The 26,185-nt window shown below is 33.9% G+C and overlaps 1 protein-coding gene and 1 non-coding gene across 7 annotated transcripts in view; both read right to left on the bottom strand.

Annotated features, from left to right (window-relative positions):
- Positions 1-739: 739 nt before the first annotated feature.
- The window catches only part of RUFY2 (RUN and FYVE domain containing 2), a 37,751-nt gene continuing 12,305 nt past the window's right edge, over positions 740-26,185 (bottom strand). For 3 of the 6 annotated variants that reach the window (XM_031461189.2, XM_031461188.2, XM_010985811.3), the window contains exons 8-18: positions 24,970-25,039; positions 23,397-23,498; positions 23,138-23,254; positions 22,277-22,444; positions 20,968-21,065; positions 18,421-18,540; positions 13,052-13,181; positions 12,652-12,746; positions 6,747-6,795; positions 2,930-3,007; positions 740-2,834 (exon numbers count right to left, since the gene is read on the bottom strand). In XM_031461189.2, coding sequence (XP_031317049.1) covers positions 2,691-2,834; positions 2,930-3,007; positions 6,747-6,795; positions 12,652-12,746; positions 13,052-13,181; positions 18,421-18,540; positions 20,968-21,065; positions 22,277-22,444; positions 23,138-23,254; positions 23,397-23,498; positions 24,970-25,039 — 1,171 coding nt within the window. In that variant the 3' untranslated portion in view covers positions 740-2,690. The other 3 variants (XM_031461186.2, XM_031461191.2, XM_031461190.2) reach the window with 3 other exon arrangements.
- On the bottom strand, positions 9,825-9,953 carry LOC116156129 (small nucleolar RNA SNORA19). Its single transcript, XR_004139987.1, has one exon. It is a non-coding gene; the product is annotated as a small nucleolar RNA SNORA19 (small nucleolar RNA).

Genomic DNA, 26,185 nt, shown 5'->3' with positions numbered 1-26,185 from the left:
TAGTTGTAAAGTTATCTCAAAGTGTCTTAGACTAGGTTAAGATTCTCAGTGACATAAGAATTCAGTGCAAATACAAGGGTATTTACTGTGGAGTATAATCCTCACAGATGTATTTTCAGTTTCTGGCCCAATAGTTAAAGCATATGGTTTTTAAATAATTGTATAGATTAAAAAAAATTTAAGACAAGTCTATGTCATAGTCTTAATTAAAATGAGAGTCTTGCGGTTGGATTTGCATCTGATGTTTTCGGAGTTTTAGAACCATTGTGTTAAATTATATGTAGCAAGGAAAAAAGGTGCTTTTTTACTTTTAATCCCTTCGATCAATATGGCTTTTTTCCAAATTGGCTAATGGATCAACATGAAACCTGTCAATGTGAATTCAGTTATTGAACTTGTTACTTGTTTTTTGCTAGAAATGTTATTAATGTAATAAACAATGTGGGAGATAAGAGTATGGCGTCTGTCCTAGAATGCTTTGTGTCGGTTATTGATTATAGATCAAATTGGTAAAAGGCACCATGTCTAATTGAAGATTAGACAAAGTGACTAAGGAATGATTTAGAGAAAGCAGCTGTAATACTGTAAGTGGGGCCTATCAACTGGAGCAATGATTCATCTTAACTGCCTGTACTCCCTTAAAGATGACATGTTTTTATTTTCTTAGGATTACCCTATTAACATCTGTAAGCAGTAGAAGTATAGAATGTTATAAATGAAGTAGCCTTCTAAAGCAGGCTAATCTTTTCAAATCTTTTATTTGGTATATAAAATTCACATTTTAAAACAGTGCAGTTAGAAGAATTACAGTCACAATTCCTTGGCACCATGATAGCATTACTGTGGTAGTACTCCTAGGTGGGGGAATGGCATGTGAAGTTCACAAATTAGAAAATACAAATTGATGGGTCTGTAACATAAAGTCCAAAATTTGTATAAATGTTTTTTAGAGAAGAGTCAAAAACTCAACGGAGCAAGTTGTATTACTGTCATAAAAGCCTGTCTACAAAAAAGCCTAAATCAATGGCAGTAAGTTTTGAGTGAATTTAAGAATTTAAACGGGGACAAAAATCATGGTTTATTTGTTGAATGAAACAAGTCTTAAATTCAGAAAATGATATTTTAAAGTTTGTTTCAAGTGCAGTTATAATAAAACAGTATTTGAAACTTCTCATTTTTGCTTATTCTCATTTTCAGCAATCATAAAAACAATCCACCCCATCAGTACAAAACAGTTCCAAGAATATATAATTCATATCTCAGACATTTCTTTCAGAACATTAAAGACCACCTAAAAATCTGTATGTCAGTTCTAACTGAAGACCTCAAAAACTGAATTATGGAGAAAATCAATCTAAGTAAAACATCAGTTTCATACTTTGGCAATTTAGAAAAATAGTAAGCCTTAAGGGAAGTGTGTACTCTTGAGGAAATGATCTTGTCGAACAAGCAACCCTATCTTGGGAAGGGAGGTGGCCATGATTAATTCACTAATGCTCCTAGTAATACATGAACGATACTTACAAGTTTGGAAGGTTCACAGACAAAAGTGCATGACTGAAATGAGAAAATCTCATGATGCTGTTAAATGGTTAGTTATACAAGAATAACTTTACATAATGAATTCCTGGTATGCTATAAGCAATATAACAGATTAGTGTTTTTTGATTTTCATGCTTGAAATAGTCCAAGTATGTATTTAATGGTAGGGCTGAGACCACATCTACTCTGGACCCTGGCTTAAGTGTTCAGTATACGGTGAATTTACTCCGTATATATACTGTAATAGTGGGACTGCTACAGTGTAATGCTTCCTAAAAGTTACTGGAATGGAAATGTAGCATAAAACTTCACTCAAGTCTGTCATATCAAAGGCAAAGTTTAACTGCATTTTAGATTTCCCCTTTAAAGTTAGAGGAGAATCAATCGGGCCTGTAATCCCTGTTAACAGATACATTCTTTTCTAGGAGAGGATTTATGTTTCAACTTTTAAGAAGGGGTGTGAGCCCTCCCTAAGAAACGCATATGGAATTTTAACTTCCTTTCAAAAAAGAGTTGAGGGAAAATAATACCTCTCAAAGCACTGTGTCTGAAAGTTATCAGCAAATACAACATTGACTTAAGAGGGGGAAGGTCTTTTCCAATGCATAATGGGCAAAGGGGGGGCAAATAATAGGTTGAAATCTTACCAAGCTAATGAAAAATCCGTTAAGTTGGAATACTTATACTTCTAAAATACGTATTTCCAATCTTTCCGCTGAGAACTGTGAGAAGCTTTAAAGTGCATTTAGAAAATTACAGGCACCATCAAATACCAATTTGATAATGTGGAAAATAAAACAATCTGAAGCCCTGTTTTCTTTAAGAAGGCCTTTACAAAATAAGGCAAATGTGTGTTAGCTATGCTATCTGGCCTCTCAATGGCATTAAGAAAAGATTAACATGATTACAGCAATCAGGCTAAAGTTACTTGAAAGCATGCCCTCTTAAATTCTTTTTGAATAATGGGAAGGAAATATCAAATTATATAATTTATAATTCCCATAAATTGAATATTTGGAAGGTAAAACTGGTATCAATGCTGTTTGAAAGCTGCTCAAAAAGGGCTATCTGAATATGTTGTATACATGTTCATATGTAACTTTCATGGTAGGTACTTTTTCATACATAAGTATTTTAGTTCTGGAGTCTTACGGCAAATTAGATGAGCATCTTTGAATCAGTAATGCGTGACAGGAATCACAAACCCGTACTGGCTTTGGTGAAGAAGGCAAAGGCAGTTCGTTGTCAGAGCAAGCATTACAGAAAATTTCCCCACAGTTTCTACAGTGGTGCTATCAAATGGAAAAACGAAAGAAAAAACTTTATGAATAAAACTAGAAGCCATACTTGCACAAAAACATTTGGACTCACTTCCTACATCCCTTACCTTTCTCTTAGAGAGTGAGAATTCCTTTTCACAAAGTTTACAATGTGTTGCTTCTTTGTCTTTCAACCAAACCAGTCCCTAGTACGAGGAAAAATGTCAATATTAATGCTAAGATTGGTAACTAAAAGTTACATGTGAAAACATTTTCAACCAAGAGCATTTTATAGGAATATATATAGAGACAAAACGAAAGAGTCATTTTCTTTGACAGATACATAATTTACTAATCTATCTGAGATTAAGTGTGGAATTTGCTTCAAAATAATCTGTGAGAAAAAAGGAATGTGGATTGAATATAAATAAAACAAGACTGGCCATATATTGATAAATAATGAAGCTGAGTAATGGTTCATTTTTAATCTTTTCTATACAACTGAGTATGTTTCAACATTTCCATGACAAAATGTTTTTAACAAAAAACTATCACGGTTGGCAATTATTTTTAAGAAGAACTTTAAGGAATATCTAGTCTAAGGATAAATTTTCACTATGTGAAATGCATATGAGTCTGGCATTATATATACCTTATACACAGTCCACAAAATTTGAAGAGAATTTGAAAATCAGATGTTTGAGTTCATTATTTTAAGTAAGACTTCACCTTAAGTTCAGTTTTACGTGGCTATTAATTTCTGTAATTCACAAATTTAGTAGTTACTGTGTAAACCTTAGTAGAGAATGTATGTAAGAAGTCTTAAACAGGCAGAGGTTAACTTGATACCTCAAATTTCTAACTTGACTCATTCTTAACCAAGCTCTTGGCTAGAAAGTACATTCTTTTCCCTATGAAAGCAGCTTTGTTAGATGGTGCCAGTTTAATAATGAGAGACCCAGGTGAAAGAAGAGTTCTCAGTGCTTCTGATTAATCTCATCACATGTTCCTTTTTTGGAAACAGTCCAGACTAAGCCACATTGCCACTGCTTCCAAAGAACCAAGTATAACTGATTCCAACTTGGGAGATGGAGCAAGTGCCACCTTCAAAAGTGTACCTCGAAGGCACAGGACCTTTATACCTAATGAGAGAAAAATCTGCCAAGCAAAAAAGCCCACAGATAGGTTCTCAAAAGCCTGAGTTTTCTTGGAAGCCTTTTCTGACGGCGGAATTCTTTGAAGAAAGATAACTAAGCATTCACAGATCAAGATCCCAAGGTTAATTTTAGATATTTTTACTTCACAGACAGTCTTAATAACTAGCACCTATTATCTGATAATAGCAGAGGTAAGACAAATGGTGTTGGGTTATGCACTTGAGGCAGTCTACAGCTCCTCAGAAAACAGGATTAAGTGAAGGCTTTTAAACAAAAACTAGATAGCTCATATCAGACAAACGCAAATAATCATACGACCTTGAATCATGGAATTTTTTTAAAGCAATTTAAAAAAATTGTTTAAAGCCTTAAAGATAATCCAATACAACTTGATGAACACCATGAAAAGGAAAATGATTTGCCGAAATGTCTCAAAGCCACCCCTAGTGGAAGCAGCTTTGCTTCCTGCCTAGCTATATTTGTAAGGCATGGAGAGCCTGACGTGAAACAGATTTGCAAGCAGCATCATTAGATTCAGAAGTCACCTTTTGTCATCAAGGTTGGCCTTCCAACCTTATTTCCAGATTTATTTTAGTTTGAAATTACTCTGCCCCTTTCCCAAGGAGAAAAGCTGTACACTATAGGGTAGGCCTAGTATATCAGCTGGAAGGGACCTCAGAGATCAGCACATATAGCGCTCTCACTTTACAGGTAAGAAAACTTGAGATCTGGAGAGCTGAAGTTGCTTCCTCTATGAAACAGTTATTTACAAGCAGAACCAAAACTAGAAGGGAGCAAGCTAATACTCTGCAAATAAATGGCTATTTTTCTCTGCCCAATTCCAGAATGTCAGCCACCCAACTTAAATCTGCCAAACAGGCTATTAGAGGACCCTTCTCTCAGGAAACTCAACTGTCCCAGAGAGAAGTCCTGTAGATACTAACATTATTTGGAGATGATACCCAACAGTTTGGTAGTTAACAGATTTCTCTACGGTTGAGGCCTACCTGTCTATAACAACCCACCCCCATTGACCTAACCAACACACATAGTACTTCCAAGATTTTCTGTGCCTTTTATAGAAATTGGGAGATTATCCAACATTTGAGGAATAATTTGGCATGAAGTAGTACTCGAGCCAAAGAAACAAACCCGAGGATAGAATTTAGAAGAAATAAGGAATGGCAGTTGCAAAAGAAAACTTTAGAGAAACTATAATGAATATCTTCAGGGATAAAATAACCGGATGCTGTTTCAAAAAAGAAAAATGAGCAAGTAAGAGGCTACTGAAGGAGGCATTGCCCAAAACAAGGAAGTAAACCAAGAATGAAGTTGTGGGGTTTCCAGTAACAGCAGCTCTAACATATAAGAAGGGTAAAGGGAATGTTAAGAATGAATGGCAGCTACTGTATAGCACAGGGAAATATATACAAGATCTTGTGGTAGCTCATAGTGGAAAAAAAATGTGACAATGAATATATATATATTCATGTATACCTGAAAAATTGTGCTCTACACTAGAATTTGACACAACATTGTAAAATGACTATTACTCAATAAAAAAATGTAAAAAAAAAAAACCAAAAAACAAAGAATGAATGACAGCAAAGGGAAATGCGAGGACAAGAGTGGCCAGACCACACAGGAGCAGTAAAGCAGGGGGCTCCAGGAGAGATGACTTCAAGGGGAAAAAAAGAACTAACCAATTATTGTATCATGAAGCATTTTATAGAAGTGTTTGAAGGTATAGGAAAACTCAGATGCTCAAATACAACTAAACTTTAAAAAGGGTGGGGGTGGAGGGGGGCAAATAACTCCATAGGAAACAAAAAGTAGTTCAAGAAAGAAAGTATGATTGCAATATTCTCTTTGACCCAGCAAGGAACAATAAAAATAGTCGTAATAAAAATACACAGTAAGTGAATTTCACAAAAACTTAAATACACTGGGAAGTGAAGAGAAGAAAGACCAGGGTGCAAGTGAGCAAAATTCCTCATCCACCATGTTAACCAGGCAACAGACGAGTTTAAATAAATTAAGGGTGACGAGTATATACTGCATAGTACTTAAGAAATAGGGGAATAAATGCCAGAAGAAACAACCAAAAGAACTGAAAGCAGCTCCCTTCTGGTGGCAGGAGCTGGGGTGGAGAAGGAACAAGAGGATGAAAAACAAGAGACTGCTTTTTTTTTTTTTTTTTTAAGTCTTTCCAGTACTATTTGACTTTTTAAATTACCTTCACATAACACTTTAGGATACACAAAATGGGTAACTTGTGCAGCAGGAAGTCATCTATCATTGAAGTACTCACATACTCTATTTTCTCCTGTGTTGTAAAGGGATTCTTGCATCCAGATACATTCAGAACCATATACTGATAAACAGTACCAAATAATTTTCACATATATTAACCTACTCAATATTCAAAGCAACTATACGCAAAATCATAAGCCCATTTAAGAAGAGGAAACTGAGACTCCATGGGGATATGTGACCTGATGAAGGTCAAAAACTAGTAACAACTTGGTACAGGAACTTAAGGATTCTCAAATTCAGTTTCCCTCTATCATGTCACACGTTGCAGGTAAGTGGACAAAATTATTTCCAACAAGAGAAATATTAATAATGTGATTCTAAAGGTAAAGGGAAGAGCTGGATCCCCACTGTACAAGCTCCCCATTCAGCGCTCTGCCTGGCATTCAATAATAGTACACAAGGCTTTACCTTCTATTGGAGACTTTCACATATATCCATTTCCCTCCAACTTGAGGAAAACAATTCTACTCACCTGCAAGGCTTTGTTGGCTTCTTTTATATCTTCTATTTTAAGTTTTGATCTGAAAAGATTACAAATAGGTCCAAATTTCAATACACATATTTAAATACAGAACATCTAGTAATTTACTGGAAAGGTAGTGATTTTTCATAGCATATAAAATTGTACCTACTGCATGATTTTAACAGTCTTCTCTGGCTAGTGGGGTTATATTTAACATTTTCGTATATTTCCTAAATGTCCTAAACCAAAAATAGTTTTGAGTTTTAAAATTTACTTTTTTAAAGAAAGAATATTGGCATTTTCATGTGGTCATGATAATAATAGCCAGACACTATGCTATAAACTTTGCATGCATAATCTCATTTAATCTTCAAAAACACTTATAGGGGGGTGCAGAGGGTATAGCTCAGTGGTAGAGCATGTACTTAGCATGCACGATGTCCTGGGTTCAATCCCCAGTACCTCCACTGAAAACAAAAAACAAAAAAATACCATCCATTCATTATAAAGATGAAAAAAGTGAGACCTGATGTTTAGTCACTTATACAAAGTCACAAGGTGGCAACTGGGGAAGCCAGGATTCAAACCCTGGCCTTTGTGACCTCAAACCCCATATGTTAACCATTAGGCACACTATTTCTCTAGCAGCTGCAAAACAGTGGTAAGAGTGGAAATATTAAGGAAAATATAGTTGTGATACTTTTTCACTTTTTGAAAATACATGTTAGTGAAGATACAGGTTATACATAGCAATATTTAATTATCTGTGATCCCACTACCCAAAGATGATAATCTCTACACACCAATGAGTATGTGTATTTCAAATAGAACCATTATTTACGTAGTTTCCCATACAACTTAACAATATCCTGAAAGGCTTAGAGTTACTGACTTGTTATTAAGTACCTGCCACATTGTTAAGTGGTTACATGGTATTCTATGAAAAAGAATATGAAGTACATAGTTTACATAATTATCTACTGCTGAATGTTCAAATTTTTCCAAGTTTTCACCACTAAATTGTCCATTAAAAGTGAAATGGCCAAAACATTTGTATTATTTTTCTTAGGATAAGAACTTAGAAATGAAATTACTGGATCAAAAGGCACATAAAATAGTAAAGCCTCTGTTCCTGAAGTGGAGCAGTATGCACTTGTTCGCGCTACAAATGCTCTTTATTCCAAGACATAAAAACAAAGTGCGAGTCTTTTATCTAGCTCACGATGACTCTCACAATGGGAATAATCAATGCAAAATTACACCATGTAAAAATACTAACAGACCAATCCAGTTTTCTTGGCTAAATTCGTATCTACAAAATGTACCCAAAGAAAACTGCTGCTGGTTGGAACAATGGCCAAAACAGTAACTGCCATAAAGAAAAACTGCGTGTGGACAGAAAATAGCTTAATGGGATTCACTATGGAAATATCTTCTTTATGAAAATTTCCTGACGTTGATATATTTCGCTTAAAATGCCTTTATTCACAAATACGGACTCTAGAAAGCTTGCCCCCCAGACACGAACTGCCAAAGTATCCTAAAGAGAGTAGAGAGTATCACCTACAGCCCCAATAAACACAATGTACAAGAACAGCTTACACCTTCTCCTCATCCTAGACAGGAAACAGATGTCTATAGTATTCATTAAAACTAAATTTTGCTTAGGGATATGTATTGAAGTGTGTGAAAATATTTGACTGTGGCATGAGAATAAGCATAGAGAAGGGTCAAAATAAAACAAAAGAATATAATAAATGTGATACAATCAATTATGACACTATAAGAAAACTCCCATAAATTATACAAGCCTCTGATAATTCTGAAACTCCTGCTTTGAGGGGAAAAAAATGTATAAGTTTCTTTATATGGAAAGAATAGTATTTATAGAATACTACATTTGAAAGAGTCTTAATAAATTAAAAAATAAAAATTAAAGGAAATTTTTTATTTTTTTAATCTGGTCATTTCTTTTTTTTATTGAAGTATAGTTGATTTACAATGTTGTGTTAGTTTCTGGTATGCAACATAGTGATTCAATTATATGCTTTTCTTTTTCATATTCTTTTCATTATAGGTTATTACAAGCTATTGAATATAGTTCCCTGTGCTATAGAGTAGGACCTTGTTGTTTATTTAGTAATTTCTTTTTAAACTAAAAGTTTTTCTTGTTGGAATTTAAGCCTTGATGAGGATAAAGGGAAAAGCTGTTTTCATAGTTCAGTTATTTTAAACAGTCATTATATCATTATGTCATTATGACACAGATGGATCTAGGTTTTCTTCCTTGAATATTTAATCCTAATATTTCACATTTTCCATGTTTTCTTCAAATATGAATAGTTCAAGTTTATTTTCATTTCTTTAATCCTCAGATTAGTTATTCTGAATAAGTTACAATTGTAGTAGACAGACTAACACTTAAAGCCTTTCAAAAATCTATCAAAATTTCTCCTTATTAAGAATCCCTCAATAAACCAATTAAGAGTAAATATTTCATTATTAAAAGTATTTTTCTAATTACAGTTAATTATTTACATTTAAAATTGCTGGTTCAGAATGTAAGCACTGGAGAGTAATTGTCAGATCCAGCCTGCTCATCTTAAAAACAGGAAAACTGATAGTCTGGTTGCAATGAGGAAAGGTACTGTGCTAGATGCTTTCACATACTTATTCTGTTAATCAGAAAAAGAATCCTATAGGGATTTTATAACTCTCCAATTTATAAATGGAGAAATGGGCTTTAAGAGGTTAAACAAACGGCTCTAGGTCACATAGCTGGTAAACTGTAGGCGGATATTTATTCCTGTGAGTGATATTAATGAATACTAATTTTTAAATTTAGTCGTAACTTGAAAATGCAGATCTTGAATGGTAAGTTAAAAAACTACTCTTTCTTAAATATTAATGTTCCCCTTCAACAAAATTAAATGTTTCACGTTATCCTGCATGACCTTCCCCCTCCAACCCCATTTTAAGCAACACCCAAATGGTCTACAAAAACCCTAAAGCCAATTCTGGTAAATTAGAAGCAAAGGTTAAAAAGTACTGGTCCAACCTCAGTCCCTCATCATAAATACATTTTTTTCTTGTCTGAAAGTGACTCACAGCAATGGCTGAATTAGTCATGCTGCTAATTTACCTCCAGAGGTTTATTTAGTACATTAGTATTATCTTTTCTCTTGACATAAAGAAAAGAGACAATAAAATGTGCACACAATAAATTTTTAGAGATAGTCATCATCTTGTGTATTAGAGAATAATTTGTTTTTACTTAATTTCAATCTGATAACATATAATCATGGGAGTACAAGGATGAAGAGGAAGAGCAAAAGTGTTTCAGCATTAACACAACACTGTAAATCAACTACACTTCAATAAAAAATTTTTTAAGTATTGCAGCAGATAAAATGATATCTGCTAGAGGCCACTGGTCTCTCCAGCCCTGATTAAATTCTTGTCACTGCAGAAGAGAACCAGAGTTGAGAGAGGATAAAATACGTTCTGACTCAAAATTGATCCTACCCACATCTTAAGGATTATGGTCCTAGAGGCAGTAAAGGAAAACTAATAAATATGCATCATAAAAATTCAATCATTAGCGAAGAAAAAACATTATCAAAAATGAAATTATAAAACAACAGACAAACTCGGAAAAAAGATGTACACTGGGTTTAACAATTAACTTACAAAGATCCCGTAAGAAAAAGATGAGCAATCCAACCCCAAAACTATGCAAAGGATATGAACAGGGAGTTTATAGAAAACTACAAATAAATAAAATACAAATACAAATGGAACACAAATATAGATGTGCAAGCCTGCTCACAGTTAAAGAAATACAAATCGAAACAGTTAAGATTTTCAACTATCAGAGGAGCAAAACCAGGCACTCTCTCCTACTATTAGAGGGGGTCTAACATTGAAGATGGTGGGTAATTTGGCAGTATGAAAAATTTTTTTGCTTTTTTTTTGTTATCTAAGTTTCAGGTATACAGCATTGTAGTTCAAAATCTGCATACACTACAGAGTAATCACTACCAAAAGTCCAGTTATCGTCCATCACCATACTGAAAAAATTCTAAAGCACATTCTTTTTGGCCCAGCAACCACCTCTAGGAACTGACTCTTCAGATATGCTCATTAAAGTATATCAAGATACAGCAACACAAATATAAGGATTCAGCAGTATGTTTATAAAAGAAAAGAATTAGAAAGAGTTTCAATTAAAGCACATTCGTGCTATGGAATATTTTTATGTAATGATAATAGAAAAATCTCAACACATATTTAGTAAAAACAAAACAAAAAAACACAAATTTCAGAAGAAATTGCGTATGGTGCAGTTACACAGGGATTAGGCATGCAGTTAGTATACTAGAATACCCTTGAAAAATCCTTAAATAGCCCATAAAGTTCAGTATAGATTTTTGACGCTATCTAACCTTGAGCAGTCATTTTCTTGCTAACTAAAATTTGAGAATCAATGAACCAGACTAAAGGAAGAAGGCAAACAACAGAAGTCTGAATTTAGCTATCTGGTCATTCAATTGATCATGCCTTTAATACAACCATGAAGTCCCTAGCATTGAGTGGGAGAGGAGTGAAAAGTAACACACACTCCTTGTTTAACTAATCTGCTTTAATATTAATAAATGTAAACATAGTTAATTTTTTGTTGTGGAGATTGTTCATGGTTGAGTTCCTAGCACTTAAGAATAATGCCTGGCACATAGTATTTATCAAATGAATAAATGAGAAATAAGCACCAGTCTGGCTCAAAGTGCTCAATAAACGGATGCCAGATTAGAATAAAAATCTTGCTTATCGGAATCACAATGCCAACTGTCCTCTGAATCTGTAGAAAAAACATCTTCATCTTTTAAGCTGATACTTCCTTTTGTGGTTCAGTGAACTACTCTTTCTTATGCCCTTGGTAATTGGTCTCAAGACTTCTTAATGGAATCCCATCTTCAGCAATTAAGTCTCCATTCCAGTATGATTTCAATAGAGTTTAATTTTTACAATATATATATATAACATGTATATTGCTAATAATCATATCTCTATATATAATAAGATCCTTATATATAGATTTGTTCTGAGGTTAGCTAACTTTAGGGACTGATACTTGGGAGAAGGAAGGCAATTGTTTAATTTATACCTTTTGGTGCTATCTAAATTTTCTAACCATATAAAACATCAAAGACAGGTGATAGGACTATAGGTCATGGTAGCTTTCTTCTATTTTTCTGTATTAAAGTGACACTACTTTTTTTCTTAGAGTGACATTGGAACATTCAATACTAAATTAAACTTCCAGAATCTGCCCCAGATACTTGGCAATATGTTCAATCAGGGCACAAAGATGAAGCTAATCCACAACACAGACCATGTGGACCAAGGAGGAAAATATGAGGAAGACAGAATGCCACTTCTCCTTCTTGTCTTTAGAGGAACCCAGTAACACTTTACTGCAACAGAACTACCACTTTGTATGAAGTTAAGCCCAACTCAGGATGACATAAAGCACCCTCCACTTTTCACAACCCCGGCTCCTTTTCTCGACAGTCTGAAAAACCTCTCTCCAGGTATTTTGAAAATTTGGCTTTTGCTCTGAGAAAAATATATTAAATGAACTTCTGAACTCTCTGATTTGAGGAAATTAAACAAGTCTTAGAATTCATCTACCAGAAAATGTTTAGAGCTAAGATCTACTAAAAATGAACCTAACTTTTAACAAAATCTCTCCAATCCACACCCTTATTTGTTAATCTTTAAAGTTTTTGTTTGGTTTTGTTTTTAGTAATTCATATCTTTTCTATATTTAAACTTTCCTGCCTACTTGGTTTGGCACACTCATACCTTTATAAAAGTCAATGACTAGTTAGTTGAAGGAAAAAAGAGAAATTACTCGCTAAGTTTGTTGCCAAGTTCTTGAAGAGCTTGCTCCTGTTCGTGATATATTTTTTTCAACTGCTGATTTTCATCCTGGAGGTTAAGGAACTCCTTCAAAACAATAAGAGAAAATGCAATTTAAAAGAAACAAGAAAACTTCACATTGTATACACACCATTAAAGGATAGGAATATGTATCCTTTGGCGTTTTATAAAAGATAGAACTACATGTCCAAAGCTCTTTCATAGCTGCTCTAGACTACCAACCATTTTCCACTTATTTAATCTCCTGAGTGATATTTTTAAAGATGACCAGTATATTCTGTTTCCTTGGTATAAACATAAATTATGATTTGATTCTTTTTAAATGACTTTCATCAACACAGAACTTTAAAAGTTTTACCACCATTATTTACTTTTTTAAGACTAATGATTTGTTGGGTCTCATTTCTAAGATGAGATAAGGCATCTTTCTCCTTTTGAAGATCCTCCTGCAAAGTCTGCCTCCATTCCTTCTCAATCTTCAAATCGGTTTCCAGCTGCACCCTTGAATGACAAATCATACAGAAAAACTCAGTGCTATTTCTTACATGACAGTTGTACGTATTCTTTAAGAGCATTTCTTTGATTACTTCCGCCTTTGTAATGCATTTCTTCAGGTATTTTCTTTCACAAATATTTTTTAGAAAACAAGTTCAGTAGCATAGGGTTTTCAGATCTCAAAGTGTCAGTTAATTTGTTGATCACAAAAACCCCTTGCTAAATGATAACTTGTCGTTTATTAATTCTGTATACATAAATGCTGTATAAGCATAGAAAATGCCTGGGAAAGGGCACACAATACTATTAAAACTGGTTACATCTTAGGAATGGAATCAAGGAGAGAAATACAGGGTTTTAGTTATTTACATGTTCTGTGCCATGAGAAAAATTTTTACAAGAAACTAAGGAAAAATACTGTTCTGACATAAGAATTACAGCAACCACCAAATCAATTAAATACCAGTAACAGAATAATCAGCCCTAGTACCAAGTGCTACTTTGTAGATTACTGTTGGCAGCTGACCAATTACAGGACAGATCTAAGACCAAGGAGACACTGGGGACAACTCCACACTGCCTGGAAATGCCAGTTCACATTTGAAAGCACTATTTCTGTCATCATTCAAACAACAGGTGATAGCTGGAAAAACAAAAGTAGTCAAATTCTTACATTGTAGGATAACCCCAAAAATAATTTCAATAATTATTGCTCATAAATAGTTCTAACAGGTGAGGCATAGACTAATAATACTATAGTTACTAATACTTTACATTTTAATTACAATATTGTAATATTGAGACTATCACAGTACTACATTATTTTAATATTTTTATGTTAATATTATGATTATTTTTGTTTCCTCATAAAGTTAGCATTTCCATCTACAGCCAAACTTTTTTTCAGTGAAGTAAATTTTAGATTTTATAATTCAAGTTGAAGAGACAAGATACTGCAAAATGGAACTAAAAAACTATTATAAATACTATTTCACCACAAATTTAAAAGGGATGCAGATGGACAGGTTCATGTTACTAACACTGAAGTAAGCACAGTATAGAGTGCCTTGCTGAGCAGCCTCACCATCCTGAATCAGAAAAAACTGAGTGAAAAAGCAAAGGAAAATTTTTGTTTTTAAGTTATTTTAAATATATTGTTAAAACACATGTTGACCACCAAAGGCAAAAACTATAAAGGAAGAAAAGGGAAAATATATCTACAAAAAAATGTAAAATGCCTAAATGAAAAAATCACTATGAACAAAGTTTAAAAATAAATAAATAGATAAGTTTATATATAGTGTGTTTTTTTTTTTTTTTAAAGTGTGTTCTTCTGCAAACACTGTTTGGTTTTTTATTTTTGTTAATGGAGGTACTGGGAATTTGAACCCAGGACCTCATGCATGCTAAGCATGTGCTCTACCACTGAGCTATACACCCCCAGCCCCCATAAACTATAAATTTAGAAAACATTTTCACTATATGTGAAAGACCTAGAGTAAATATATTAAAAGCTCTTTAAAATAAATATTAAAGCTGAACACCTCAGAGAAAATAAATAGATGATATGAACAGGCAATTCACAAAAAAAATACAAAAGGCCATCACTAGTGGTCAAAGATATGCAAACTCAAACAATAAAGCAAATTTTTCAAGCTAAATGACTCCTTTGGGTTAACTGAGATGTGATAGTGTAGACTTACACTAATTAATATTATACAATGTCCGTGATGTAGTAAATACAATAGACAAAATACTAAAGAGTATGTCACATGACACTTTCTAAAAACAAAACAAAACAAAAAAATCTATGTCTTGGGAAAAAAAGAATGCTCATCAAAATGTTAAAAAAAAAAAAAAGGTATATCCAATTTCTGTTTTCTTCACTTTTTTCCACATTTTCTCACATTTAGCCAGAACATGTAATATTTTCATAACCAGACACCAAAAAAGTTATTTCCATTTTAGGGGAACAAATGGAATTTGTTTTTCTTGGACAAAATCCTAACTGCTTATTTCTACAGAAACAGTCCCAATTTTTTTGAGCCATCAGGGAATTCCCCCAATCTCCAAAGTCGTTAACATGTTTATGCTCTACCAAAATGGCACCAACTGAGAAAATTACTTTCAGTTTCAGCAGGGACAAACAGCTCTCTGCAGCTATACCCAAGTCTTATTGGGTAAGGGAAGGACACAGTCCCTTGAGCATTATTTGGGTCATCCTTTGGGCAAGGATCAAATGGCTGCATCACTGCAGAGTAAGTATCAGCTTCGTCAAACTCTAGAAAAGTGATTCAGTAACACAGAGTACTAAAGTTTCAAGATTGTATTCTATTGACTGGCAAAGTGTTCCAATCTTACTTTTCATGTTTTTCCATCTGGCAGGGCACAGGGATTTAAACAACAAAACCCTTGGCACCATTAATAAACTTGATGACTTAATGTTCCTTGTGATTTCTGTTTCTAAGACTTTTGTGAAAGTCTTAAAATTAAGAAAAAATGTTTGTTTGCTGAGTGTTTTTTTGGGGGGGTGGGGGGAATGTACAAATCATGCAAATTTCCAAGCAAGGTAATATATCCCCTGGCCTAAAGCCTTATTCTATGTAACACTTTCTCAATATGTTACTTTTGTGGTAGTTATAAAAGGAACTTAATTCTGCTTCTGGACAATATGGAGTAAACACATTTCTACCTATCTCTCCAACTAAGTACAGTTAAAAAACCCCAAAAACCCTAGACATTATATGTAAACAAACATAAGACTGAAAGGGGGAGAGAAGGCAGACTAGCTAGAAACTCCAGGATTCAAGGCATAACATGGTTATGAGTTCCCTGAGTCCTCTTTTTGCCTCTTATATAGCTCATACTGGGTGTTGAAGCCTATAACCCACAAACAACAACGGGCACAGATGGAGAAAGCCCCAAGAAAAGCCTATTCTCTCCTGCCAAAGAGCTAGCAACAGGCAGTCTAGCATGATAGAAAACTTTTCAACAATAAATGTTAGTTCCAGCAAAACATCAGAGGAAAAAACCATACCACTCCCACCCCCAACCACTGTCAGCAAAGGCTATGTGGGAAGCCTAGATTTCCAGCCTTATGTGGCAATAATGAGGTGTCCCTCCCAATCCCCACTGTGGTAGTATCAGAGAAGGCCAAGTGGGGAGCCTCGACTTTACCACCACCCAACAATAATCTCTCTCCCCATCCACCTGTATGGTGTTAGTGGAAGTCACATGGGGAGCCCAGAATTTTATCCCCCTGCATCAGTAACAAGGCACCACTCTCTCTCCCCATAGTGTCAATGGAGACTGAGTGGAAAGCACAGATTTCAATCCCTGCCCAGTAGTTAGGAAGCCTTCTCCATTGCATCCAGGATGGTCCTGGGCCTCTACCCCCAGGTGGTATGAAGGGTCAGTGTCCACACTCCCCTGCTGGTGTGGTTTCAGTAGAGAATTCCTAAAACTTAAGATTTAAGTAAGGTACAGTCTCAAAATCCATAGTGCAACTGAAAAATACCTGTTGTACCAAGACCGAGAAAACAGTTCAACCTGGATGAGAAAAAACAACAGACAGCAACATTTCAGATGTTGAAATTAACTGACAAGAATTCTAAAGCAGCCATCATAAAAATGCTCCCACGACCAATTAAGAATATGCTTGAGACAAATTAATAAATAGGAAGTTTTGGAAGGAAGGAAGGAAATTTTGGACAGGAGAAAAGAGAGAAAGAAATATAAACAGTCAAATGGAAATCTTAGAACTGAAAAATACGATCTCACTGAATGGGCTCAAAAGAATTAAGATGATGAAGAATGAATGAGCTTCAAAACAGAACAACAGAAACTACCCAATCTGAACAACAGACAGAAAATAGACCAAAAAGAAAAAAAAAAAGAAAAAAGAAAAGAAAGAAGAAGAAATGAGTATCAGGGTCCTGTGGGACTATTAAAAAAAAAAAAAGATACAACATTCATGATATCAGAGTCCCAGAGGAGAGGAGAAAAGCAGGCAGAGCTGAAATAAATACCTGAAGAAATGATGGCTGAAAATATTCCAAATCTGGCAAAGATAAACCTAAAGATCCAAGAAGCTGACTAAAGCCCAAATAGGATAAACCCAAAGAAAATCCTGAGGGTAATTAAAAGGAACAATAATTCAAATGACAGTCTACTTTTCATCAAAAACTGTGAAGACCAAAAAAAAAAGTGGCACAACACTTTTCAAGTGCCGAAAGAAAAGAACTGTCAACTCAGAATTCCAAGGATATTCTGAAAATATCCTTCAGAAATAAAAGTGAGATCAAGAACTCCTTGGATGAAAGAAAACTAACAGAATTTGTTGCCAACAAACGTACCCTAAAAGAATGGCTAAATAAAGATCTTCAGACACAAAGAAGGAAACTTGGAGCATCAGGAACAAAGACAGAACAATAGAGAGTTTTTAAAATTATGTTTAATAGTTGAAGCACAAACTGTAACATGGTCTGATGTGGTTCTCAATATTACACAGAAGAAATATTTAAGCAAATTATACTGTAAAGGGTAGAGATTAAAAAGACCTAAGTGGAGGTAACACTTCCACACTTCCCTTAAAGTAGTAAAATGTTGATACCAGTAGTGAAAACTCAAATGCCTCTGTCAATCTGTCATCACTGTCTTGAGATAATTATTTCCCAGAATCTGTATTCTTCAAACTCTTTTCTGTGTATAGTAAATATACACATATGCATAGTTTTAATTTTATTTAAAAAATAAGATAATACTTAGCATACTATCTCTAACTTGCTTTTTTCAACTCAGTGACATATACTGACATCTTTCCTAGCTCGTGATATATAGATCTATCACATAAAGTACTAATAAAAAAGCTCTCAGAAAACATCATGTTCTTTGATAATATAAGGTCCTTGGAATTACAAAGGCCTATTATCCTCAGTATCTAGAAACATAACGTCCATCAGATTAATGTTCAAGAATAGCAGGAGGAATAAAACTCTCTTTGAGCAAGAAGACAGCAAGACAGTTGAAAGTACTCTACAAATAATAAAGGGAGCAAAAATATAAGTTTTATCACAATTATGTTTTCTATTTTTTTTTATTTTTGAAGTAGAACAATCTAGCCAGCATTATTAAATAAACAAAAATGTAGGTATTCTACCATTAAGTGCGGGGGGGAAAAAAAAACACCATAGTGGGGGAGAAGGATGTTAACATAAGTATTTGTTTCCAAGAGTGAAATACTCACAGCTGTTTCTCCTTTTGGGAGATTTGTTTCTGCAAACTGTCGAATTTACTCTGACATTCTTGAAGATATTTCTTGTCCTCATCTTCAGTGTCCATTTGCGCCTTCTCTGCTTGCTGCAATCTGGTGTAATTCAAATCAACTTTGGGTAAAACTGAGGCTAGAACTAGGGTGTAAAAGGGTGAAGAAGACAAATAAAAGAAAAATGGGGAAATAGAAACATTTCTAAATGAAAACAAAGTTTGGGGAAAACTCACAAACTCAAACGTGAAAGAGCCACACAATGTCTAGAAACTGCTTTGTGATTTTTTTTTCAGTATAACATATAATATGCCCAGAATACTATCTTCAAATTTGTTTTATTTCTTGTTCATAATTAACAGTGCAAAGCAATACAGCCTTTACCACTTATGTAAAGCATAACGAATCAACTTTCAGAGTATAATACATGCATTACTGCCTTTTTTATTTTTATTTTTTACAAAACCATGAAGAGCATAGTACTTATGTTTGTACTAGGTGAAGAAGCCATATTGTTATATATTTTGCTAGGATGTGTATGCCAGGAATCAAGTGTGCTACAAGGCCAAGAGCAAAGACCTGCAATCACTTCAAGTAACAGCCAAGTCCTCCCTATAGAATCTTTATGCATTTACTAAATTATGCCAAAGCTCTGTGTGTGTTTTAAAATTCAAAAGAATTTAGCTGGCAACATTCTCTAGAGATCACTTTTGTTCCTCATCACTGAATTTTTAAAATTAGCTTAAAATGTGAATTCTTTTTTCTGCTTTTATCTGTAAGTTGTTGCTTCTCCCTGCCTAATGCTTATTTAGCTCCAGCCCCTGCCTCCTATGGCCATCTGGGATTTCTCAGATTTAACTTCACTACTTTTATAAGAAAACATCTCCCAAGTATTCAAGGGACATTAAGTCCTTATAGGGAATCATAAGAGAAGTATCTGTTCAACTAACCAAAAAAATTACCTCTTCTTTTATTCCTTAAAATCATACCAGTGGTGCAACCCTCACACATTTCAGAAGGATAAATGCCACTTCCAAGGAAAAGAAAGTAACATTCAAGTTATCTCTAAATCTAAATTTAAAATATTAAGTTGGGGAGATGGGAGACCCAAACTTTTCTCTAAAGTTACAGAAACTAAAATAATAGCCAGAGTGAGGTAGGCCTTGAAGTTGTGCTATCATAGAAGAGGGCTAATGAGAACTGGAAAATTGAGATGCTAAAGCACAAGATGATGGCCAATCTGGGTTATAAACTATTTTAAAACATATTAAAAAAAATCAGTCAAGGAGCTAGTAGGCAAAAAGTGGGCCACTGGGGGGAAAAATCTGTGCCAACACATTGTGAAACCAAAGGTTAACTTATTTAAAACAATTTTTATATTTTCTGTCAAAAAGTAGCTAAAAAGATAAAATTGCATTTGAAAATCCTGACCTCCAAAGGGTCAGTACTCAAGTCTGCCCTTGTGCACAAGGTTTAAGGAATGTGTTTTTGGAAATCCAAGTGCACCCACTTTGCTTTATGGCAACATATTACCACAGCAGCCAATCAAGAAGTGTACAGGGTTTCTAACACCCTTTTAGAATACATAATAGCATAAATTCTTTTCTATTTAATATATTATAAAATTGTTGATTCTCTTTTAAGTCTGTTTAAGTACAAGTGGTTTTCAGAAAGATATATCTTTGACCAGCTTGTACTGGTCTTGAGTGTCACTGCTGGCACATTTCACCAATGACATTGCAATTGTTCTAGTTTGAGTTAATAAATCGTTGTCACTTCATAATGGAATGGACAGAAATCAAAGACAGAAAAAGGTAATAAAGATGTCCAAAATGTAAAAATGGGGATAAAGAAAACAAAAAAGAAAAAAGAAGAAAGAGGATGTCAATAAAAGAATATTCATGTCAATAAAGCATTAATAGTTATGTTTTTCATAAGTAGATTCAAAGAAAGCAATGATAAGACATATGTTGACACCAACATGACAGGTCAATGGAAATACATTACATTTTCCAACAATAAAAGTGAAAAATGCCAATATAAAACAATTCAATTTAAACAAAATTATTTCTTGGGTTGGGGTGAGGGTCCTAGCTCAAAGAAACACAACTAAACTGCCAACTCAGAGAGCCTGACTTCAGATAAAGAGATGGTGAATGACAAAGTATATGACAATCAATATGCATGGAAATCAATCAGGGATAATTCCCCCATGGATTTGTTTGTTTTTCACTTTTTTGAGGTTTTTGTTTGTGTATTTGTTTTATGTAATAGATTGAACCACACGAAATTGCCGACATTAGGCCTTTTAAAATAAATCCACAAAATGGAAAGTTCAAATGAATCAGACTAATATAAAGCAACTTGATTCCATGCAACAACCAAAACAAAAAAGGCAAAATTCTGCTGGGCTTAAAAAAAAAGTCCTAATCTAAAATTTCCTAATGGTTTTTGTGGCAGCTGTCAGCGCTGAATAAAGAAAAGGGGGATAAAGCAAGAAAAAAGAAACTAAGGCTGGAAATGCCGTACCTTTGTTCCAGCTGCCTCATGGCTGCAGTAATTTTACTGGTTTTTTCTTCTAGTCGGGCAATTATTTCATTTTTTTCTTTCAAACCATCTTCAGAACCCTATTTAGAAAAACTATAGTGTAAAAGCTATAGTGGCTTTGACTTTTTAATCCTGAATATTCATAAGTTTCATATACCATTTTTGTATACCCGTTTTGCTATGGGATTGTTACTTTGAGATGAGCAGAGTTTATTTGTATATTAAAATACTCCTAAGATATAAAGCAGTCATATTGCTAGTTTTCATTTAAATAAACAGGAGGAGGAAAACAGCTCAGTGGTAGAGCGCATGCTTAGCATGCACAAAGTCTTGGGTTCAATCCCCAGTAACTCCATTTAAAAAAAAGACAGAGACAGAAAAAAATAAAAATAAAATGTAATTTAAAAAAAGCCATTCTGCCGTCTTTGTTTTCAGAAGATGACAGAATAAACTCTTGTAAAATATGTTATTTTTCAAACTAAATTGTAAAGAGCTTTTGGCAACAAGTCTAAATAACAATGGCACTTTATTAGAATATTTGTAACAATTACAGTAAAGCAATTCAATTAAAATTAAATCCTTCTCAGGACTATACTGTGTAAAGAAGTTGACAAAAATGTCTTGCATATTTAGATTCAATTTTTCCAGAAGATTTAATCTTCATACTGTTAACCTTTCAGCATTAAGAAACACATTCAGATAGGTGACTTTTTTGTTTGTTCTTTCACATTGCTTTATTTCTTTTCTTTTATATATATACATTTTTTTTCACTGAAGTATAGTCAGTTTACAATGTTGTGTCAATTTCTGGTGTACAGCACAATGCTTCAGTCATACATGAACATACATATATTCGTTTTCATATTCTTTTTCATCATAAGTTACCATAAGATATTGAATATAGTTCCCTGCACTATAGAGCATGAACTTGTTCACATTGCTACATTTCTTAAGCTTCCATTTAGGAAAAAAGTCACTGGCTTTTATTATCGACATGAGAGAGTTAAAAATGGGTTCATCTCTTAAAAACCAAATCCTTCATACAAATATTCATTTTCAATTTATATAACTAGAAATTCCAAGAGTTTAAGAACATTCCTTGGTCGCTCTCTCTTGCCTTCTGAAACAACACACACTCTGTCTATGGTGTATCTACTCTTACTTTAACCATGCCCCCACCCCCCCCAACCCTGCCTTGTGGCCTCTCTGGAGTGTACATCTCTCAGAATAAATCTACTTTTACTCAAAAATCTTAAAAAAATTTTTTTAATTATAAAAAAAAATTCCTTACCTGTAACTTTTGATACATCTCTATGTTAATTGCTTTAACTTCCTCCAATTGTTGCCGAAGGCCTATCAGTGTATCTTGCTTCTCATGAATATCTTTCTCCAACAACTTCATAGCAAGTTCAATTTCATGTTTCATACTAACTTGTACCGCTAGCTCATTCTCCACATCCTGCAATTCAACATAGCCTCAAATTCACACAGCACTTCAAGATGTCAAAATCAGATACACAACAGTTAATGAGAATAAGAGGTTCTACTCACTATGCAGACTACTCCTTTTTTTTTTTCCAATTGTTTTTTTTTTCATAGAGGTTCCGGGGATTGAACCCAGGACCTCACGCATGCTAATCATGCACTCTACCATCAGAGCTATACTAACCCCCCTAGACTACTCCTTATAAGACCCACGAAAGGGAATCAACCAGGCCCTATACCAACATTCTAAATATTTTTAAATGCGTATTTTGTTAAATGAAAGCATCTTGCAGATTCTGCTAATTATCACTATTCTACTGGTTGAAGAATTAAGTATTTTTATGCTTCATAAATTCAGTATTAATTTTCCTTAAAAGAAATGGAATAGTCTATGTAAATAAAAGCCAGAGATAACTCAAAAATTCCATTTCACAGTTTTAATTTCTTCCCTTAAAGAATTTTACATCAGAAGGACCCTAACATTAAACACAAAGAGCAAAAGGGATGGAAAAGCTTGCAATACCCTCTTCTTGACCTGGATTGGTTACAAAGATATTTATGTTATCCCACATCAAGGTAGATAAGGTTGAAAGAGATTTTAAGCAGTGCTTGCTTAAGGGTAAATTATTATTATCATTTTTGCTGGTTTAACTTTACTGTAACCCACCTGTCTTAACTGAGATTCATCTCGGAGCTGCCTTCTTGCTTCATTGTACATTTCGTCTAACCCTTGCCTAGAATGCTTATATGTTTGAAGCTCAGTTTCCACATCTACTTTGGTAACCTATGAAGAAAACATAAAACTTTTAATGCTATAATCACTACTATTAATTAATACAGCACAGAAATATCCAGCCTATGCAAAAGTCCCCAAAAGTGTCAATTTCTGATGCAAGACAGTCTGTTTACAATCAGTCTATACTTACCTCAAGATGCTGCTGTGTTTTCATTAAAATTAATTTATTTTCACTTCGTAATTGATGATTTTCTTCTTGGAGTTTAATGATATTGTTCTTTGCTATTGCTAACTAAAAATGAAGCAGAGGCAAGAAAAAATATTTTAAACATCTTTACTTATACTTGCTTTACATGTTATGTTCATGGCTATAAACAACAGAAAATAAAATCCTATAACTAGTAAAATGTCTCTCACATCTACAGAAACTTTCATAAGAAAAATGTGCTATTATCTCAAGATACCAATTAAAGAAATTATACTCATTTCTATTTCCTTTTGTTAGTAGTGTTATATTATGATTATCTAATTTGCATTATGTCCTGAATACAAAGTACATGAGAAAGCATATAAATAACTATGTGTTAAACAGTAATACTGTAAAGCCTTATATAAAGACAAAAACACCTGTAAGGAAAGAACGTTGTGCTATTATTGAAAATGTAATACAGACATTCATGATAACCAAATAGGACACCCTTGTGAAATCTGGGCACCACTGAATGACTGACCACCCTAAATGAGATCTGTATTTAACTCTCGTCATCAGAGTTAAACATGAATTACTAAGTGACTTGGCTCTGAGGCCCAGAATGTAAAAAGGGATCCTAGGAAAGTAAAGCAGCACCCACTCTCCAATGTTGGCTTGCAAATGAATTTCTGAACACTTCCTGATCAGGAATGCAATTTGAACTTCACAGTGCACAGGGAACTTCACAGTCTAAGATAAAGCACAAACTAGTAGGCAGCTCTAATGGTCCCAATCTATCAAACTATCAAATGGTCTTAGCTATCAAAATGAAGACGCAGTCATGCAAACAATCATGTGCTCCCTGGTTTGGAAAAATCAGGCCAGTTCTAAAAGAAATGTGAATTTTAATTAATATGGAAAATAGGGTTCATAGCACTAGTAACAGATTTCTTCCTCTACCCTAAATAATTCCAAAAACGAAAAAAATTCTGTGGTTTGATAGATTTATTTTTAGAAAAATTACTTCAAAAGCAACTTTACAAACAGTATTAAAAAGAGCTAAGAAAAATTTCAGGTTCTGGGACCACCAGATAGCTACTTTGACAACGTAGGAAACCAGAGCACATGAGCTAAGTTTTACACATGGAGGGTGGAGAAAGGATGGACATGATCATGTAGTAATGCCTGTAAGGATTAAGTAATCTGAATAGTGGACCAAGGGGGACAGTATCATTTTAATGGGAATTTCTATCTATAGGTGATTCCATTATTTAAACACAGGTCATTCAGATTAAAAAATGAGAATCAGTTTTTTTTATAGAAGAGTCTGTATGAGTTTCATCTTTGGGGCTCATTTCTAGAAGTTGAGTATCTCAAATAATTTATAGATTCACCTGAGAATATGTGGTTTCTTTAGAACTTAAGATCAATTACAACTATATTACAAATATTCCACAATAATGATGAAAATGTGCGTGTATGTGTGTATGTTTAATGCATTCATAATTAAAATGAAAAAGGATCACAAATAGTAGGTCCATGAAAGACAATTATCATGGCTGGGTGACCATACCTCTTCAATCAGCTTAGTATTTGACTTTTCTAATGAGTCAACTCTTGAATGGAGACTGCTGACTGTGCTGCTGAAATTAATAAAGAAAAATTCATTCAAAATCACAAACTCACAAAGGCAAGAATAAAGTATGTTATTCTGGACTCATTACATTAACTGAATGCACCAGCTGCCCTGTCTGAATTTTTAAATGGGGGAAATTTCATTAAGTTGGAGAACTTGATTTGGCTAGGAGAGCAATAAAGACGGGAGCAAAAGAATCAAAGTTTCTATTAAAATTCCATTTGATGCTGCTCATTTTATTTTGCTGTATTCTTAGGGTCCTCCTTATATTTAACTTATACGTTTAGGAATGAAAATTCCACATAAAGATTACTAAATATTGTTAAAACTAAATTAAAAAATTTTAAAGGGTGAACTTTAAATGTCCACTTTATAATTAAGTGGATTAATGAAGCTTATAAACAGTGGTCTTCAACGCAGGTCCATTTTGTTTCCCTTCTCCACTTTCATAATAAATTAAGGACCTCTAAAGTCACCCATGGTTTGAGAAATGTGAATATCAGATGCCCAGCGTCAGGTATCCTGTCAGCCTGCAGCTAGGCAATTGCCCATCTTTCAAGCATAAAGTCAAAAGTCAGGTTACACTACATGAACACACTTGTTATTTGGATTCTTGTTTAAATCAATCAAGAATGAATATTATTGTACAATTTACTGAGTCTGTTTTTCAAGGTCTACTTGATTCTACCATTGCAAACTTTCTCTAAAAAAAAGTAATATGCTATATATACACTACAGTAAAATCTGTAAGAGAGACAACAAATTTTATGCAGCCTAAGAAACAAGTACTGGCATTTTAGTTTAACTGGTAAAACAAGAAAAATGTTTTTTCATCCACATTAAATCATTTTAAAATATAATCAATCATAATCATTCTTAGGTAAATGTCTTGAATTTTTCATAAACAGCACCAGGGGATCCTGATGGTGACAGGTAATAAGTACAGGACTAGGAGATGGACGACCAAGCTTATGGTCCCTACTTTTCTACTATCTAATTGTGTCACCTTGAAAGTTGTAAAACCTTTCTGAGCTTCAGTTTTCTATAAAATCCAATGATAATATCTGCACTACCCTTATGTGAGAATCAAAATAGTATCAAAAAGCACTTCTAAAAACAATAAACCCTCAATAGTGGTTTTCTTCAAGTGAAG

The sequence above is a fragment of the Camelus dromedarius genome, chromosome 8 (genome assembly GCF_036321535.1).
Source record: "Camelus dromedarius isolate mCamDro1 chromosome 8, mCamDro1.pat, whole genome shotgun sequence".
NCBI lineage: Eukaryota > Metazoa > Chordata > Mammalia > Artiodactyla > Camelidae > Camelus > Camelus dromedarius.
The sequence above is the reverse complement of the archived record's forward strand: the minus strand, read 5'-3'. Positions and strand labels throughout refer to the sequence as shown.